The following is a 16779-nucleotide window of genomic DNA, read 5'->3' on the forward strand; positions in this document are numbered from 1 at the left end:
TCATTTTTTATGTTTCCGTCTATAAAGTATTGAGGGTAATCCTTCCGAGCACCATTTTTAATTATATTGTTTAGTATGCCCCATATTTATCGTGTGTTGTTTCTGTTGTCTAACAATTGACTGTAATATTATTTTCTACATGTTTGGAGTATGCTGGTTAGTTTGTCCCTATACTTTTTGCACTTAATTTCTACCTTTATAGATCTTTGTTTTATAAATGTTCTATATAATGTATTTTTTAAGATGAACCGTCACCCAAGTCTGAGTTCAAGAGCGCTCTGGAGCAGGTTTTCATCCAGGATGTCTCCGTACATTGCTATACTCATCTTTCTAGTCTCGCAGTTTGTGCCGCTGAAAAATATCCCCACAGCATGATGCTGCCACCACCATGCTGTAGTGCAGTAGATGGTATAGGCCTGGTGATGAGCGGTGCCTGGTTTCCTCCAAACATGCCTCACATTCACGCCAAAGAGTTCAATCTTTGTCTCATCAGACCAGAGAATTTTGTTTCTCATGATCTGAGAGTCATTCAGGTGCATTTTGGCAAACTTTTTACAAAGGAATGGCTTCTGTCTGGCCACTCATTGCTGCAGAGATGGTTGTCCTTCTGTAAGGTTCTCCTCTCTCTAAGAGAAATGCTGTAGCTCTGACAGAGTAATCATTGTGTTCTTGGTCACCTCCCTGACTAGGGCCCTTCTCCCCCGATTGCTCAGTTTAGACAAGGAAGAGTCCTGGTGGTTCCAAACTTCTTCCATTTACAGAAGATGGAGGCCACTGTGCTCATTGGGACCTTCAAGACAGTAGGTATTTTTTGATACCCTCCCCCAGATTTGTGCCTCGAGACAATCCTGTCTCGGAGGTCTACAGACAATTCCTTCGACTTCATTCTTGGTTTGTGGTCTGCAATGCACTGTAAAAACCTCATTCATTCATTCACTCACCCTCTCACTCACACACACACACACACACACACACACACACACACACACACACACACACACACACACACACACACACACACACACACACACACACACACACACACACACACACACACACACACACACACACACACACACACACACACACACACATTATATACAAACAGGTGTGTGCCTTTCCATATCATTCCAATCAACTGAATTAACCACACGTAGACTCTAATTAAGCTAGAGGGACATTTCAAGGATGATCAGTTGAAACAGGATGCTCACTTTTGAGTTTCATGGCAAATGCTGTGAATACTTATGTAGATGTGATTTCTTAGGTTTTTATTTGTACTAAATTTGCAACTATCTTTAAAAAAACGTTTTGACATTGTTATTATGAGGTATTGTGTGTAGAATTTTGAAGACAAAAATTAATGTATTACATTTTGGAATAAGGCTAACAAAATGTGCCAACGTGCATTAATACTTTCCAGATGCACTCTAAACATGTAATTAGTCAAGATTATGGAATCTTCAGTTTGCATTTCAACTTAATTCATCATCAGACTAAAACTAGTCCTGAACAATTAAAGGTTTTATGATGGCAGCAGTTTGACTCCAGGACTGATTAACATTATTTCTCACCGGAAAATGTCCCTCAAGATGGATTACAGGTGCATCTCAATAAATTAAAATACGGTGCAAAAGTTAATTGCTTTCAAGATTTTAGTTCATGGGGATCAATGAAAGGTATAGTAAGGCTTTTTAGCTCACTTGCAGTTAACAGTGTGACACAGTTATTTACAATATTCAACTGTTTGACCTTTTTTCAAATTTTAGGAGGTACTGAAGTTGGGTTCTTTATTAGCTGCAAGCTATAATGATCAAAAATGATTAAGAAATACATTGTGGACTTCACTCTGTGTAACGAATGTCTGATTTAGTGTAGTTTACTTTGTACCTTTGGTAACACTTTAGTATGGGGAACATATTCACCATTATTAGTCGCTTATTAAAGTGAAGACTTAATTTAGAGTTATTTGGACACTAGGGGAACATATAAGGGTTGGGGTTAGGGTTACTAATAAGCAATAATTCTGAGGTTATTGAGGGAAGACTCTTGCTTAATGGCTTACTGGTTGTATAATAAGGCCATGTAGAATAAGGCATTAATAAGTACCTAATAATGACTAATTAAGAGCAAATATGTTATTAATTTGCATGTTAATAAGCAACTAATTAATGGTGAATATGTGTTCCCCATACTAAAGTGTTACCGTACCTGGCTGGGAACTGAACCATATCCACTGGAACAAAAGACTGATAATTAAGCCATTGCACTACCCAGGAATCACAATAATGTAAGCTGCAATTTGTATTCTTACCCAATTTTATATTTGTCTTACTATTATAATTTATATTGCCTTGTGGTGGCCAACTGGCTATTATCTCGCATCTTACCGCTGATTGGTCAGCTGCTTCATGCTGTCAATCACTGGCATGTTGAAAAGAAGGCAGCCCCAGAAATCCCATCAATAAGCTTGTGGACAGTTAAAAGAGAAAAGATTCAGCCTGAGCGGCCGTTTTTCGCATGGTGCTTGTGTTTGATTTATCTCCATTCAATAATATTATTTTTGGATGTTAAAAAGTGCAGGGGACACACCCCATCCTCAAAATGACATCAAATTAATTCCCTTTTGAAAGCTATATCATTCATTGAGATGCACTTATGTGTTCAACTATAGCGGTTCCACAGCGTTACATAAGGCTTAGCTTTACATAAAGTGCAATACAAGCAACACTTTAGAATCGTATAAATATGAGTGGGACAGATTCCCACCAACTTTGTGCCGCGTAAGTTTCATACCCACCTTAGTGGATTTCACAGCCTTGGTGTTAGACAAACCGACGCCTTTCCTGAGGTCTGTGACCAGATCGCGTGTCAGGGAGGTCCAGATGGTACGCGGCCCTATTCCATAGGTGATTTCACGGTCTTTGAAGGCGATGAGCTGCGTATTGGTAACATAGTGGATCGTGAACGGCGAGCCTTTCTCTGTAGTGTCGAGGATGACCGACAAACTGCCGTTGGAGGTGAACTTTATGTCCAAGCTGAGGATGAAGTCTTTGGTGTTATCTAACGGGAGTGATACTCCCCCCGAGGACTCTGTGTGGAGATAACGTTGAATAGGTTAGAAGCAGCAAAGATGTAATAAATGCATGGTCAAAACCTGAAACACAAAAACAGAGCATTCCTTTTTTTGCATTAACTGTGGTAGAAAAAAACAATGACCTCAATTTCAAGATTTTATTTTTAAGTGATCGAGGATGAGAGAGTATTCTAAACCCACTTTCATGTTCCCAACTAGGGATGCAACGATTAACCGGTTTAACCGTGATTAAAAACAATTATTCAATCACAAAAAGGCTCCAGAACACCGTGTGATTCAGTCTTCTTTACTCGCAATAAACGGACATTATGCTGGTACGTTATTTTTGGCACAACCTGCTCCGAGTACGCACTTATACGCACCTACTGAGAGGCATGCTAGTATGCTACATTGGTTTAAAATGGCAGCAGGACAAAGTAGTGAACTTTTCCCATGCAAAAAAAAGCTGAGGTCGACAGTGTGGGGAAATAATTTGGGTACCGGTATTTAAAAAATTTACCACGGAGTCATTGAAGACGATTGCTCAAGCATTTGCAAAACCTGCCAATATGGTGCAGCATTTGTGAGATCACCACCCAGCTTTACTCGCCAAAGTAGGTAAGCATACTTGCCAACCTTGAGACCTCCAATATCGGGAGGTGGGGGTGGGGGGGGGGGGGCTGTTTGGGGCGGGGGCGTGGTTAAGAGGAGAGTATATTTCATATATATATAATATATATATACATATATATATGTATGAAATACTTGACTTTCAGTGAATTCTAGCTTTATATATATTTATTTTTCATTTTATTATACATATAAATAAAAGACATACTTGAATTTCAGTGTTCTGCAGGCTATCCAGTAGGTGGCAGTATTGTCCTGTTTAAGAGTGTCACAACATTGCTGTTTACGGCAGACAAACTGCTTTACGGTAGACTAAACGTGACTGCTGTTGTTGTGTGTTGTTACAGCGCTGGGAGGACGTTAATGAAACTGCCTAACAATAACCCCACATAAGAAACCAAGAACTCTCTCTCCTTGTTGTGCACTCTACTCTCTAAAAGCCGTAGATGTTATGACGTCATTGGGCAGGCAAGCTGCTGGGAAAGCGGACGTGAGAACGGCTGTCCCCACTCAGGTCCGCATTGAGCTGAAGGGGGCGTGGCCTCCAGCTCCGGCTGAATACCGGGAGTTTGTCGGTGAGAAAATCTCTGCCGGGAGGTTGTCGGGAGAGGCGCTGAACAACGGGATTCTCCCGCTAAAAACGGGAGGGTTGGCAAGTATGGGTAAGGCAAATAACGAAATTACTACAGATGTCCAAAAATGGCTTTTTTGCCGATATCCGATATTGTCCAACTCTTAATTACCGATTCCGATATCAACCGATACCGATATATACGGTCGTGGAATTAACACATTATTATGCCTAATTTTCTTGTGATGCCCCGCTGGATGCATTAAACAATGTAACAGGGTTTTCCAAAATAAGAGAACAACTTCAACTAAATTATGGAAAAAAGTGCCAACATGGCACTGCCATATTTATTATTGAAGTCACAAAGTGCATTATTTTTTTTAACTTGCCTCAAAACAGCAGCTTGGAATTTGGGACATGCTCTCCCTGAGATAATCCTGATACCCACTAGAACTATGGGAAATACTATACTTTGACATTCACAAAGTGCATTATTGTTTTATTTTTTTTTTAAACATGCCTCAAAACAACAGCTACAAAAACAATGAAGGCACACAGCTTCAGTCCAGAGTATACTACAGTAATAAAGTAAACAATAACATAGTCCTTCTTTAGTGCAAGACTGCCTGGCATACTGTATAACAGGAAATTATAAACTGGGCTCAATCTGCCCTGCTCTAACGTATTTGTATGAGTAACAAAAATGTGCTGCAAGCGAGTGGTGAGTGCTTGAAGTGGGCTAGCAGTCAGCCAAAGCTTCTGAAATGCTGCGTTGAGACAGGGCACTTCTGTTCACTGCAAGCTGCAAAGTGTGCGCCATGCAGGGTAGGCTAGCCACACCAAACTCCATCGTAGCTTTTGCCATACTGCGTACGGTGTCCCTGACCACAACGTGAGCTTTCGCCCTGGGGTGTTTTTTGTTGTATTTTTGTTTTTTCTCGGCGGAGTCTTTAAGATACAACTCTTTTTCGGTGTTTGCTTTTCATCCATCTTCCACTTGTATTCATCGTGTATCTCCTTATGATTCTTGAAGAGGTGGGAAATCAACTTGCTCGTATTAAAGGAAGACGTCTTGGTTCCTCCTCGCATAACCAACTTTTTGCAGTCATTACAAATTGCCAGTTTTTTATCAGTCAGACACACTTTAAAATAATCCCAAACCATAGACATGGTGTCGTTAGTCAGTCACCGAGCGAGCTCGCTTGTTAGCCACGGCTACAGCACCGGCAACAACATACTCTTGTTGTTATGCTCCGCTCGCGGCGGTTTGATGAGGTCATCAAGCGTCGCCAGTAAACCTCTCATGCTGCAGTCGTCAACTCCTGTGTTGTGTGTGGGAGAGGGAAGAGGGGAGAGGAGAAGGGGAGGGGGGACAGGCTGCTGACTGGGAGACGTATCTGCTCTGTACTTTCCCCTACGTCCGTGTTTTACCGGATATGTACCGCTCCGTACAGCGCCATTTTAAAAAGTCATTAATTTTACTTTTTGAAACCGATAATTTCCGATATTACATTTTTTAAAGCATTTATTGGCATCCCTAGAAATTACATAATGTTAGTGGCAAGTTACTTCATGAAGATTTGAGTTGGTAGGGAGTTAAATATAAACATGTTAATTACAAACAATAGCATAGCGTTAGGTTAGTTTAGGGTGAACAAACATTGAGAGGTACTCCTCAATGGCTTCATTCCGTGACCATTTAACGTTAGAGATCACTTCTTCTGGTTTGCGTTAAATAAATGATCGGCATTGTAAGTTAAAATAGCGAGTGTAAAACACTAACATAACATCAGGAGCTTGCACAATAACTGCATTATATCATGCTATCTAATTATGTACATTCCAGTTATTAATAACACAGCATATTTTAATGATTAAAATTGAATAACTATACATGGATGACAGCTGATAACAATGACACTTGAGTTAATTACCCATATGAGTAACATTTTCCCCTGGGTGACCAATAAAGTTAGCCTTAGTCTTATATTAATAATACAATTATTAATTTATTTGTTTATTTATTGTTAGCAATTTTGTACTGTTATTATATTGTTATCATTGTTATTTCAGCCAGTAATAAATACATCAAAATCTCTAAAAGGAATGTCTGAGATTTTATAAACGTTTTGTTGTGAAATGAATGCATATCGTGAAACCGTGATTATTACTCAAGACTATAATCGTACAGTCAAAATCTACAATAGTTGCATCCCTATTCCCAACATGTATCTACTTTAATAACAGTCATGCTTTAGGAGAAACACTTTTAAAAATAATATTATTTACCATAGTGCAATTACCAGATGGAACACACATACACACACGGACAAGCTTCTCTAGGGATACATGAAAGTATGTGTCATTATACCCTGAGCTTAATTAAAAGGAACAGAAGGGAATTAATAAATCCCAGAATTCCCAAGGAAAGCAGTACCAGGTGGTCTAAACGAAAACAGACGATGTAGAGGCAATGCAGAAACTTTCATTGTGTCTGAATTTGCAGCTTGAATGTCATCTGTCCCTCTCTGAATGTGTTCTGTTCATGCTCAGCTGAAGTATTTGAGTTGCTTTTGTGAATTCACTTCAAACCTCTTAAGTGCGAGCAATTCTCAAAAAAGACTCCTATTTGGTCTCGTTGCTCGGCGCAGCTAAAAGAGTCACAGCCGCTTCACAGAGAAGCCCCTTAAAAGTTGATGAGACGAAAGAGTGCAGGAGTTAAAAAGAAGAGATGAGCAATGCAACGTCGGGTCGCACAAGAGCCTTTGAGGCCAGACAAACGGTGGAGTGGGTGAAAACGAGCCGACCGAGAGAGGACAATCGACAACCAGAGACAGCGGTTTCACACATGGCATGAGCCAAGTGAGTAGGAGGAGGCAATGGCCAAAGATACAAGGGCAGTCATCAGGAGAATAAGGAAGGGAGACAGTCTGGCGGGGGCCTCTGGTAGACTACAGCTCTTTAATGCACTCATAAATCCATTACTTCAGGCAAAGCAGAGAGTAAGTGGATTTGTACTCTTGCCCTGTGATTACTCTGCTATCAATAAAGAATGGGTGGGGAATATAGACGAGATTCCACCTCTTCTGCTCTGCACTTCAATATGGCTTGTTATAAGGTGACAGGGATATCATGCTGTTAAAACATTTTTGACATTAGGACTGTCAAGCGATTAATTTCTTAAAAATCAGATATATACTACAATTTAGAATATGAAATAATTGCAATGAATCACAGTAAATTACTTGCTTGAATGATTTTATTTTACTTTTAAATAGACGCTGATATGTTGACACAAATGCAATTTTATTGTCATAGACAAATATATCTATAATGTTTTTACTTTTACTTACCGCGGACATTTATCCAGGAAAATATGGAGAAGCTGCCGAATTGTGTGCTGTGTTTCAGTTTGTCTTCACTCTACAAACTGGACTTAGCCTGAATCAATGGGTCATATGCAGACATACATGTCAATTGCTGTCAATTTTGACCTCTCCGGTCCGTCACTCAAAGGTGTCTGTCGGTAACATAACCAATAAAAACAGGTCCTATTGTTACATGACGGAGAAGCAACCTAAAGTAGAAACCGATTAGTCCGCTCACCATTGTTATTACATAATTTCATAAAACTACTGTAGTAGTTTGTACTGCATTCTGTTGTATTGTTTTAATACAATAAACGTTTGCTTTTCTTTTAAAAGCTGTGCTAAAATTGTGGTGTTTTTTGGTGGACAAAGCACATTTTAAATTGATTTTATTTACTCTTAATGGTTTATGCGGTTTAGCAATATTTAGTTTTTCAAGGCAGGAGCTGTATCACAGAACAACTTAACCTTGTTTCCCAAGGCAACGCTGTACAACTTACAGTAGCACTATTAACATTTGCAAAAATAAACATTTCTTTATCTTACACACTGCAAAAACATGAAATCCTCGTGAAATAAATGGTATTTTGTCTGAGCGAATGATAAATCCACAGAACAGTGGTGGCCTATTATTTATAGAATGACATGGATAAAAAATAATTCAGTAGTAGAGGTGGCAATCTTTGGGTACCAAACGATTCGATTTCGATTCAGGAGCTACGATTCGATTACAAATCGATTATTGATGCATCTTTAATTTATGTAAATTAATGTAGTTTTAAATTTATTTTCGTTTCACTAAATAAGCGTTTATCACTTGCAACTTAAAAAAACCCAATTCATTTGGAATAAGAAACAGTTAAATTAATTCCTTGATTTATTAAATTAATGAAAACGTGCGCAAAACTAGAACATAAGTGTCCTACAATAAAGGAGTAGGTCGGATCTCTCAGAGTGGTGGCTCACCAAGTTTTAGAACAGTCTGCATTATTTTATTTACAATACATGAATCGATTATTGACGTTTACTAATCGATTCTATAATCGTCCATGTCCGAATTGCGATGCATCTAAAAATCGATTATCTCCCCCACCTCTAGTAGATTCTTAGTGCATTTTTCCATGGACAATATTGGTGCCGGAATGCACAGATGGCAAATAGTTGTTTTTTTTAATCAGGGGACAGACAATTGATCTACTTGTCAGAGGATTTTAGATGCTGCTCAACACTGGCATCCTAGATACAGTAAGGAAGAAAAATGAAACACCCAAAGTGAAAGAAGAGAGGAGGAGGCGGAATAAATGGAGGGAGGAGGCAGAGTGAAAAAAAAACAGACAGTAGAGTATGAAAACAACAGACATATAGAGGGTACTTTTTGATGAGAGAGCAGAATATGGAGTCGAACAGATGGAGCAAGTGTGATGGCAATACTTAGACAATACAAGACGCCTTGACAAGTGGGCGGAAATTGGTAAACAGGGTTTGAAGACAGAGTGAAATCTGCAGAAAGATGGGAATAATGGAGAATAAGGAGTGCTGAGAAAAGACTGAAGAGCAATGCTAAAAATGCCAAGGCAAGAGAGTGATGATTGAGAATTGAACTGTAAAGCAAGGCGAGCAAGAAACAGCAGGGGGGAAAAAAGTGTAGAAGGCAACAATTGAAAATAAATTGTTGACGAGAGGCTGAAAGGAAAAGAATTAGGAGAGGAAAATTACAGTCTAGACAGTAGCTCAATGGGGGACAACGAGAGAGGAAAAAACAGCAGGCCCTCAGAACAACAACTCACAGTATGCTTAGGTTAGAATGTTGTAATGTTGTATAGTGAGATTTTCCATATAACCTACAGTACATATTCTGTTTGGGCTGCAGCTATCTTTTTTTTTGTTACCCACTATTCTATCCATTATTTTGTTCGATTAATCGGATAAAACACACTTTATAGCCTCAATGCGTACAATGCATATGAAAAGCATACTTCACTTTTTCCACATTTTCTTATGTTCCAGCCTTACTCAAAATTGAGTAAATGCCTTTGTGTCCTCAACATTCTCCAGACAATATCCTTTAATGACAATGTGATTTTTATTTTCATTTTATAAAAGTATTCACAGCCTTTGCACAATATTTCTTTGCTACACGTTTGGCAGCAATTACAGCCTCAAGTCTTTTTGAATACGATGCCACAAGCTTGGCACAACTATCTTTGGACAGTTTCGCCCATTCCTCTTTGCAGCACCATTTAAGCTCCATCAGGCTGGATGCGAAGCGCTGTTTTTTCATCCAGGATGTCTCCGTAGATTGCCGCTTTCATCTTTCCTGACTAGTCTCCCAGGTCCTGCCGCTGAAAAACATCCCCACAGCATGATGCTGCCACCACCATGCTACAGTGTAGTGATGGTATTGGCCTGGTGATGAGCGGTGCCTGGTTTCCTTCAAACATGATGCCTGGCATTCTCGTCAAAGAGTTCAATCTTTGTTTAATCCGACCATAACATTTTGTTTTTCATGGTCAGAGTTTTTCAGGTGCCTTTTGTCAAACTTTTTACTGGCTTTTGTCTGGCCACTTTACCATTCAGGCCTCATTGATTGGTGGATTGCTGTAGAGATGGTTGTCCTTCTGGAAGGTTCTCCTCTCTCCACAGAGAAATACTATAGCTCTGACAGAGTGACCATTGGGTTCTTGGTCCCCTCCCTGACTAGACTAAGATCAATGCTGTAATGTACAGCGACATCCTGGATGACAACCAACGCTTCCCATCCAACCTGATGGAGCTAGAGAGGTGCTGCAAAGAGGATAGGGCAAAACTGCAAGCAGGTATGGCAAGCTTGTGGCATCGTATTCAAAAAGACTTGAGGCTGTAATTGCTCTCAATGGTGCATCAATTGGATGATTTTTTATTTTTAACATAACCGCAACATTTTTAAAAAAACCTTTTCATATTGTCGTTATGGGGTATTGTGTGTAGAATTTTGAGGACAAAAATGAATTTATTCCATTTTGGAATAAAGCTGTAGCATAACAAAAAAAAAGTGAAGTAGTGTGAATACTTTCCGGATGGACTGTGTTTTAGGAAAAATATTTTAAATGAAAGATTTATCGATCTCAATTATAGGACTGATCGCGGCCAATAATTGCCATTTTTAACTGATCGGTGATCACCTGATGAGCTGCCGAGCCCAGCCCATCTTTACCGCAGCTGTGTCTTGCCAGAACACTGGCTTTAATTCGAGAGCAAGCGTAGTCTATCCACAGTGCAGAGCTGCTTCAAAGATACTAATCCTCACCATCATGGCGGAAAGTAAAAATTGTTTCCTCCATTTATCATTATCACTGGAGGACTAGAGGAAACTGACTGGCTTAAGCATGCAACACAACAAACACACCGAGCTGGACAACACAAGAAGCTAACCGCTAAAGCTTCAATGTAGAGTAGGGGTGATCGATCCAGATGTCGATACTCGTACGGTATAGTATCATTATATAAGCAATACTTAAGCGAGTAGCTCATTCTTTTTTCTTGTTCTAATTATTAAAATAAAACGTATTTGTTATTGTTTACACACTCAGGGAGTAAGTCCCTGGATATAGAAAGGCTTTGAGGGCAAAACCCAAATTATTTAAATGGGAGCCAATAGTAGTTTTTGTTTAGTTCTTGTGCAATAGCCACTTTACTTTGTTTAAAAAATCGTATGTAGCATTCAATTTCTTTGAGACACTTGTGATTTAGGGCTATGTAAATAAACATTGATTGATTGAATTAGGGCTGAGCGATTGTTTGATCACAATTTGAGTTCGATCACAGTGATCCGCTGTTAGCATATTTCCTCGATCAAGCATGGTGGAAATGTCTGTTAGAAGGTACCGCAGTAGTAAACAACAGGAAAGCAACAAGGCTTGGTATAATCCTGCACGGAACAATCCACCTTTATTGACCGCGATCCTGTGTGTGTCTGTGAATGTGTGTGTACGTTTGCGTGAACGTGTGTTCGTGTGCACGACAATCTCGTTCCACCGTCGCAAAAGTCAGTCTCCTGACGACGTAATAAATGTGAAGTGAAGTGAATTATATTTATATAGCGCTTTTCTCTAGTGACTCAAAGCGCTTTACATAGTGAAACCCAATATCTAAGTTACATTTAAACCAGAGTGGGTGGCACTGGGAGCAGGTGGGTAAAGTGTCTTGCCCAAGGACACAACAGCATTGACTAGGATGGCGGAAGCGGGGATCGAACCTGCAACCCTCAAGTTGCTGGCACGGCCACTCTACCAACCGAGCTATACTGCCCCACAAATGTCCTATCAGTATTGTACTTCTTCCCCCGTACACAGCTGGAAGTGCAGTCCAGAAGAACAAAATAGAGAAATACAACTAACACTCGCACAGAAGTTGAAACACATTTAAAAGAAGCAGCGACTTTAGTGACACACTTTAGTTTCACTTCAGCTCACCAGTAATCCTGCACTGAATGCGGACTCGCAGGTACTCATAGAACATCTATGTGACTGTATTGGTCCCGACTGGGAGAATCAACACACCCACTGATTTAATCAGAATAGGCATTTTTATATCAAAATTGTATTTTAATCAGACATTTTGTTTATGAGTCTGCAAAGATTCCACTCCTCTGATATAACATGTACTAAAACTCAGCTGACACTTTTTTAAATCCACAAACAAACAAAAAGAACACAAACATTTTGTTACTGAAATAATCATTAAACTTGTTTTATTTGTTGGTACACATTATTTTACAGTACCTCTAATTTTTACTGCACTTTAATGTATTTTCATTCAATACAAGACAGAGAATTTGAGTTTTAAAAACTCCGCAATGTGGGTCACCACTTTTTGTTTGCCAAAGCACCGGTGGGAAACACTGATGCACAGTGAGGTCCACAAGTATTTGCACACCCTGCAATTTTGCAAGTTCTCCCACTTAGAAATTAGGGAGAGGTCTGAAATGTTCATCATAGATGTATTTCCACTGTTAAGAGACATACTCTAAAAAGAAAAATCCGGAAATCACATTGTATGATTTTTTTAATGATTTATTTGTATGTTACTGGGGTTTATAAGTATTTGCAAACATGAGAACATCAGTGTTAATATTTAGTGCAGAAGCCTTTGTTTGCAATTACAGAGGTCAAAGGTTTCCTATCGTTCTTCACTAGGTTTGCACACACGGCAACAGGGATTTTGGCCCACTCCTCCACAGAAATCTTCTCGAGATCTGTCAGGTTTCGGGGCTTTCGCCGAGCAACACGAAGTTTCAGCTCCCTCCAAATATTTTCTATTGAATTTATGTCTGGAGACTGGCTAGGCCACTCCAGAACCTTGATATGCTTGGTATGGAGCCACTCCTTGGTTATCCTGACTGTGTGCTTCGGGTCATTGTCATGTTGGAAGACCCAGCCACGACCCATCTTCAATGCTCTGACTGAGAGAAGGAGGTTTTTTGCCAAAATCTCACAATACATGGCCCGCATCCTCTCCTTAATACAGTGCAGTCGTCCTGTCCCCTTTGCTGAAAAGCACCCCCAAAGCATGATGTTTCCACCCCCATGCTTCACTGTAGGGATGGTGTTCTTGGGATGATACTATCCTTCTTTTTCCTCCAAACCCGACGAGTGGAGTTTATACCAAAAAGTTCTATTTTGGTCTCATCTGACCACATGACTTTCTCCCATGACTCCTCTGGATCATCCAGATGGCCTTAGGCAAACATCAGACGGGCCTGGACATGGGCTGACTTAAGCAGGGGAACCTTCCGTGCGATGCATGATTTTAAAGCACTACGCCGTAGTGTTCTACTGATAGTAGCCTTGGAAACAGTGGTCCGAGCTCTCTTCAGGTCATTCACTAGCTCCTGCCGTGTAGTTCAGGGCTGATACCTCACTTTTCTTATCATGAGTGATGCCCCACAAGGAGAGATCTTACATGGAGCCCCAGTCTGAGGTAGATTAGCAGTCATGTTTAGCCTATTCCATTTTCTAACAATTGCTGCAACAGTTGATCTATTCTCACCAAGCTGCTTCCCAATTGTCCCATAGCCTTTTCCAGCTTTGTGGAGCTCTACAAATTTGTCTCTGGTCTCTTTTGACAGCGCTTTGGTCTTGCCCATGGAAGCAGTTGGACCTTGACTGACTGTGGGCTGCACAGGTGACTTTAATGAGCTCAAAGAGGTGGTGGGTGGGTATTAGTTGTGGGGTAAAGGTGGACTTTTTGTTAAGGTAGACTGACAGCTCTTTGAGAGTCATAATTCTTGCTGATTCTCATGTGTGCAAATACTTATGAACCCCAGTAACATACAAATAAATCATAAAAAAAATCATACAATGTGATTTCCGGTTTTTCTTTTTAGATTATGTCTCTAACAGTGGAAATACATCTATGATGAACATTTCAGACCTCTCCCTAATTTCGAAGTGGGAGAACTTGCAAAATTGCAGGGTGTGCAAATACTTGTGGACCTCACTGTATACAAGTAATCAAAGATTACAAATAATAATTTGCCATTCGAAAGTGTTGTTTAGTAAATGTTAACTTGAAATAAAAGTCGTATAGTATTCACTACACCAATTATACTTTGTTTACTGCAGAATACAAGCAAAAAAACAAAAATAACTTTGATATGGTTGTTATCTTTAGCCCCACAAAACGTACCGAACAATTATATATATATATATACACACACTTATACATATGAACAAATATTACCTCAATTAAACATGGTGGAAATGTTTGTTATAAGATACTGCAGTAGTAAGCAGTAGGGATGCGGTACTCTCTATAATCCTGCATGGGACAATCCGCTTTAATGAAAAATAATATAATTGTGATATTAATCAAGATTGGATGATATGAAAAAAATAATGACTTTTTTTTTTGCTACATCGCCCAGCTCTACATTCCATACCACAAATGTAATATCATCACTGTGATGAGGTGGCGACTTGTCCAGGGTGTACCCCGCCTTCTGCCCAAGTGCAGCTGGTATAGATAGGCTTCAGCCCCCCCGCGACCCAAAGGACAAGCAGTAGAAAATGGATGGATGGATATTTGCAACAATACTATAGCATATTTTACATGTATCAAGATAAGCTTTTTAGGCATCCATAGTTCTATAGAATAGAAAATGAGAAGTGTAAGAAATCAAGATATCGTCTGGACAACACAGTTATCAGCTCACTGTTAAAAGTTATTAAACAAATTCACATTTGAAACATGAACACACACAGAAGTACCAAATATTGGTACAATTGACTTATGGCGTCGATTACCAGGTACCGAGAATTGGTACTGTATCGATTCCAATCAGAAAAGTATCCATCACTAGTTGTATGAGATACATTTTGTCAGGCAGATCCATTATGAAGAAACTTGAACATTCGAGAGAACATTCTATGAACTGCCCCCCCAAGAACTCATTGAGCAAGTACTGACTGACTGCAAGCCTCACTTATAACAAGTGCAGACACATCTGTCACTTGGCAGACATATTTCTGCCCCGGACACAGGAGATGGACTGTTGAACAAAACCATTAAGAAAGGCGCCTGTAGACACCGTTAGAAAAACCGCAGGCACTTTCAAAAATATGGAAGTAGGACATGCACTGCGCTCTTCTGTCAGTGAAGAAATATTGTCCAGTTATGATGAAACTACAATAGCAGCATCTATATTTAGACCTGAGCGATATAGCCTAAAAATAAAATCTTGGATTTTTTTTTTTACAAATATTCTATTTTCTGATTTTTGCTGTACTTTTCAAAGAAACCAATGAATACAAATTATAGAGGTCATTCAAAACAAGTTTTTTTTTTAAATCAAAAACTAGTGATTTGAAATGACACTGCATTCACTGCATCCAACTGTTAGCAAAATTCTAATTTTCATAATATTCTTCTTTTTAGACCAGATATACATTTACTTTTTATGTAATCATTTTCAAAGAATGACATTAATCTGAGAGACAATACTTCTGTCTTGAATAACATTATTCTGTAAACAAAAATGTAGCATTGTACATTGCATGCAAATAAATAATAATCTACAACATTGAGATTATTAAAGCACAAACTTAAAACTTATGTCTTGAATACAATACTTATGTAAACAAAAATGTAGTATTGCATATTACATGCAAATACATTGGCTACAATAAATCAATTAAAATACCAATAATCAACAAATAGAAAATAAAAAATAAATCCCAAAGTGCAAACATGAATCTTATGTTGTGAATAAAATACTTCTGTAAATAAAAATGTAGTAGTGTACATTGAATGCAAAAAAATAAGTAAAACATTACGATGACTTTAGTTTAAAAAGTGGATAAACATAGGCTTTTCCATTTTATTTGCACCACATCTCGGTGATGCGCATAGTGACTGCTTTAGTGTTTGCTCTGTGCATTGTGCTCCTTTTTTTCCCTAACATGGTACCTTGTGTAAATGATTCCACCACAGAAAGCTACTTTTTAGCAGGAGTTTGTTTGTGTTCATGTTCGCCTTGTAAAGAGATGCATTTCTCCCAGTCGGCTCGATGCTGTTGTGCTGCTGCCTTTTATAAACAAACTTTGCAGCGTGCAGTCACTTGTTCCACACCTGTTGCCGCAAATCTAAACCACTGACAACACTTTTCCTTTTTTGGGGACAAATGTCTTACTCTAATTAGCATTAGCCATGTTTTACTGGGTGTGTGGATCTCTGATAAAGAAATAAGGGGGCATGCGGAGGCTAAAAAAGCTCAGGGAGGGAGGGGCAAAAGTATGCCGGAGGTAGAGGGAAAAAAAACATAGATGTTTTTTATTTTAAATCGTCAGCAACAAAAAATAGGAATTTATCCATAAACTTAATTTAACGCTCAGGCATATCTATAATAATAATATACCAACGTTATGATTTGTGACTTGATCCAAGCAGGTGTTTTGTTTTATTGTGCAAGTTGGCATTTATCATTGATATCATTAGGAGCCAATATCAGGTTCTTTGCAAGTTTCAACAAGTTAAATTTAGGACTTAAGACCATAATGAACATAATTTAGGACCCATGTCGTATCCATACAGACAAAAAAGTACAAGCATTTTGTGGCAAGGATGCAGCACACATACCATCCTGTCTTGAGGGAGAT

At 39.1% G+C, this 16779-nt stretch overlaps 1 protein-coding gene across 2 annotated transcripts in view; it reads right to left on the bottom strand.

The window, feature by feature from the left end:
• glceb (glucuronic acid epimerase b) overlaps window positions 1-16779 on the bottom strand; it is an 86467-nt gene that overhangs the window by 10982 nt on the left and 58706 nt on the right. For both annotated transcript variants that reach the window (XM_062031942.1, XM_062031934.1), the window contains one exon: window positions 2801-3093. In XM_062031942.1, coding sequence (XP_061887926.1) covers window positions 2801-3093 — 293 coding nt within the window. The remainder of the gene's footprint in view (window positions 1-2800; window positions 3094-16779) is intronic.

The sequence above is a fragment of the Entelurus aequoreus genome, linkage group LG02 (assembly GCF_033978785.1).
Source record: "Entelurus aequoreus isolate RoL-2023_Sb linkage group LG02, RoL_Eaeq_v1.1, whole genome shotgun sequence".
Classification (NCBI taxonomy): Eukaryota; Metazoa; Chordata; class Actinopteri; order Syngnathiformes; family Syngnathidae; genus Entelurus; species Entelurus aequoreus.